Source organism: Bombus impatiens, unplaced genomic scaffold (assembly GCF_000188095.3).
Source record: "Bombus impatiens unplaced genomic scaffold, BIMP_2.2 scf_0332, whole genome shotgun sequence".
In the NCBI taxonomy this organism is placed as follows: Eukaryota; Metazoa; Arthropoda; class Insecta; order Hymenoptera; family Apidae; genus Bombus; species Bombus impatiens.
Window position 1 is genome coordinate 26,551 of NT_176751.1, and position 4,476 is coordinate 31,026.

Sequence of the window (4,476 nt, forward strand, 5' to 3'; positions counted from 1 at the left end):
GTGACTTCTCTTGAAAGATGGCTTCCATGAATCAATTGAATCCAATTTCACGAATCGAAGCATGAAACGTTTTCGACGAAAAAGAACAGCCAATTCATTCTTCCTCCAATCGTGCACTAATCAAATGATATAACTGCCCAATAAAAAGTAAAACACGCTTGCAACGTCCACATATACATGTACATATACCTAGCATCAGAAAGCGAAATATTGGGTTGACAACTAATTGATTGTGGATTCTCTCAATACCACCTAATAGCAAAGTCCGCAATCACTTAGTTGCCATGGAAAGTCCTAATAGAAAATAAAATCCAGGCTTTATGAGCACCCTTGACAAAACAAGAATCAGTTCATCGTTCCCTCAGCAATATACCAATCAAACTATGTATATTTCAGCAATAAAAGCTAAGAATATCAAATGAATTACCGAAATGCCATCCATAGGAACCAAGACAGTTCAATATTGGGTTGGCATATTCCTGAGGGAGCATTGACCTGACTCTTGCTTTGTCAAGGGCGCTCATGAAGCGTGGCTTTTACTTTCTATTAGGTTGGCAACTAAGTGATTGCGGATTCTCTCAATACCATCTAATGGCAAAGCCCGCAATCACTTAGTTTCCAACCCAATAGAAAGTAAAAGCCTTTATGAGCTCCCTTGACAAAACGAGAATCAGTTCATCGTTCCCTCTGCAATATACCAATCAAACTATTTATATTTCGGCAATAAAAGCTAAGACTATCAAACGAATTACCGAAATGCCATCCGTAGCAATCAAGACACCCCAAGTCAACGATCCCAATTACAGCATCGAAGCTACCGCTTCCTGCTTATCGTCGGCCGACAAGTAATAGCCCTAGACACCATGTACATGGCACATGTGCGCGCGCACTCGTCAATGCATAATGCATATAACAGAGCGATACGATGGCAGACAGTGGCTTAACCCGGTGTCTGGTCAGAAGGTTTGCATCGTGATGTCGTGGCTGCTTGTTCTCTCGCTGGTCATACCAACATCCTTGTCGTCGTCGCCAGACGTAGTGACGTGTAGGCAGAGCAACGACTACACGATCTGCCGTGAGGATGACGTTCTCGTGAACGTCAGCCAACACGGGGAAGCGAACAGCTTGAGCATCCACGATCTAAGTCTAATCGAGGTGCGTGAGGACGCGTTCGAGAACTTGACGGCAACCAGCTTGAGCCTGGGTCACGGCAACCGAATTTCCACACTAACGAAGCTGTCGTTTCGTGGATTGGCGGATTTGGAGGAGCTGCACCTGGACAACAACCGAGTCAGCCTGAAACCTTATTTGTTCTCCGAGCTGAAGAAGCTGAAGGCTCTCTATCTGAGCTTCAATCGGATCGATCACCTACCAAAACATGCATTTGATGGATTGCCCTATCTGAAGTGGTTGTTCCTCAGATACAATCGCTTAACATCCATCGAGCAAGACACTTTCGTTGACCTGACCGATCTGTTGCAGTTTCTTAGGTTGGATAACAACAGGATCGGCAAGATTGTGCCCGGCAGCTTCGAGAAGCTACACGAACTCACTCATTTGCATTTGGAATATAACCTTATAAGCAAGATCCTACCTGGCACGTTTCGTGGACTGAAAGCATTGACAGCTCTGTTTCTCGATTACAATTCACTGACGAATATTTTCAAAGGAGATTTTGACGACCTTGACTCGTTGCAGATGCTGAACCTTCAGTTTAACGAGATTGCTGACATAGAACCTGGGTCCTTCGACAATCTGTCTAGCTTGAGAAAATTGAACTTGAGGAGGAACAAACTGACTCATATTACCGTCGGAATCTTTGACAAACTGGCGAAATTGTACGATCTAGATTTGTCTTACAATTTCATTGACATCGTGGATCCTGCAGCTTTCAGCAGTGGCAATATAGAGTCGTTCCATTTCATTCATAACAATCTCAGTGACATCAACGAAAACGTCGTTGGATTGTCTTCTTCCACCATAATATACTCATAAACCTGACACTATAAACAAATCAATAAATGTGTGCGGGTCGTTTAATTCAGTGGAACGTGATCCAGACGAACTCGAATGGAAATTTAGGCGATAACCGTTCTAAACGTTCCTAGAAAAGCATAAACAAGTGAAGCAGCAAGTTGACATTCGAAAGATCAGGATCGACCTTGCAGTTAACCACATTACAGAAGCGACCGAATGGAAGGCCTGCAGGTTCCAAGTTTGGCAAATCCAGTGCACTTTCAGTTATCTTACGTCACTTGGATGGCTCAACGATCATCAAGAGTGTGGATGTCGGCTGAACTAAGAATTTACCAGTAGGCTTCTGTCACTGACTGGTTGGAACATCGCTGGAACTTGGACTGGATTCCCTGTCGATTTCACGCTACCATTTAATTGGACAATATCAGGAAAGCTAACGGTTCTACGTGCAACCACGTTCTTGAGAATTCTATTCGATGAGATTGAGAACATAGATTGGACAAAGTGGAAGAAACATCGTTGAATTGGTGTTCATCGTGGTTCTTCAGTTTGTAAGAGGGTGCAGAACGTTCGTGAATTTCGTGGCTCGTGTAAATCCCTTTCGAACGAAGATCAAATGTTTGTGAAGCAAAGAGAAGGCTCCTGTCGCCAAATTTGCCAAAGTCTTAAAATCATATCCTCTAAATGGCATTCGAATTTCGCTCTCCTCGACTGAGTCCCTGGCTGGAGACACGATTCTCAGTTTGCTTTAGGTACTACTGGGTCGGCAACTAAGTGATTGCGGATTTTACCATTACCATCTAATGACAAAATCCGCAATCACTTAGTTGCCAACCCAATATAAATGCAGATATCGAAATGGGAATTTTACTTTAATCTCGTTGATAGAAGATCTATGGGTCCTCTAAGATGGAATTTCGCGTCGTTGGTAGATTTATTCTTCTTTTCTCTACTTTCTCGATTTTTCTTTTTTTTTTTCTTTTAATTTTGAAAGAATGATTTCTCAGAAGATTTGGACGATTGACGCCTGAAAATTCAGATATAATCGAGTGAAACCTGTTCATCTGCTGACAGAGTGGAAATTGAGACTCTCTAGAAATTCCTAAGTGAACAAGTGGCGCCTCGTTGCCACGGTATAATAATTAATGGTAGCATTTACTTTCTGGAATTAGAGCTGTCCAAATCACCTAAAACGCTTCAATTACATGAGCTGCTAATTTAGTCGCGGATGGATATTTCTTTTAATTCGTTGCTACTGATTTTGCGACAAGCTTAATACTTAACCTTTTGAGCGCTGCGTTGTCCGACGTTAGGCGTGCGCCATGGACGGCCCACTCTTTACGAAGAAGCACACCGTGAGCAAAATAAATTATGTAATGGCATGAAAAGCCTTAATAACCATTTATTTCATTAAGCAATAATAACATGAACAATATCAAAGTTTGGAATTATATCTTTTAAATTGAAAATTTAATAATTTTGTATTGTATGGTAGATCTGAAAGCAGGGTTCTATACGTAAGCCAATGTTACATTTTTTGCATTCGTAACGCGAGTCAGTCCTGCGATTATGTTCAGTGCAAACAGCGCATCTTCGTCGCGGAGACTGTTTATTATTTTCTTTAGTTACGCAGGATGTAGAGAGATGTCTCTCCGTTAACCGAAATGAACTGTCGTTCGAACGAACTCTTCGTTCTTTAGCCTCTACTCTGCGTGGCGAGTATTTTTGCAAAATATCTTTTATGAGAAGCAGATAAAAATTTTCAAATGTTCTAGTTTTATTATTAGTACTATTGTAAAGAATATATGCATTATATATAACGAGGTCTAAGAGGTGGAAAAAATTATTATACCATTTTGTGCTTTTCGAACGCAGCGAAGTGAGCTCATATCGATTTTATCGACTGCGCCCATCAAGGCATTGTAGTCTGTTACACACTTTGTTTTCGCTTTGCTTTGCCAGTTTGATAATTAACTTTCTTTGTTTCAACGAAATCATCAGAATGTCAGGTGGATAACATCCATACGTTTTTTCAATCACGCCACTTTAACGTTACTTTTAACCTGAATTTATGCGTTATGCGAGAACGCATATATGCGTACATAACCTAAATTGAATTGTTATCTGAGAACGCATATATGCGACCATAGTGCTCAAGCGGTAAAACGTAACGTCGTATATCGTAGAATACGTAAACAAAGTAACTTGAGTATTTTTGATAAAAGAAGCAGAGTCTTAAAGAAATCTCTGTTAAGAATAGAAAAAAATATTTCATAAATCCGCCAATTAACGTCATGAACATTAATTTCATTCCGCCATTGTCTACGTTATCAAACAAATCTATAAGTCTTATAAATTCTTTAGCTGTGAAAAAACGTGAATTGTTTATATAATTATTTGCATTCGCCATTACCTTGTTCATACATTTTCAATTCCCGCTTCTGAGTCATCTGTTTTATGTGGACGTCGTTTATACCGCAATATTATAGCCAAAGAATT

The 4,476-nt window shown here is 40.4% G+C and overlaps 1 protein-coding gene across 1 annotated transcript; it reads left to right on the top strand.

Annotated features, from left to right (window-relative positions):
- Window positions 1–579: 579 nt before the first annotated feature.
- On the top strand, window positions 580–3,332 carry LOC100749954 (leucine-rich repeat-containing protein 15-like). The gene has a single exon (XM_003489520.4). The coding sequence runs from the start codon at window positions 877–879 to the stop codon at window positions 1,993–1,995; it is 1,119 nt and encodes a 372-aa protein (XP_003489568.2). The 5' UTR covers window positions 580–876; the 3' UTR covers window positions 1,996–3,332.
- The last annotated feature ends 1,144 nt before the right edge of the window (window positions 3,333–4,476 follow it).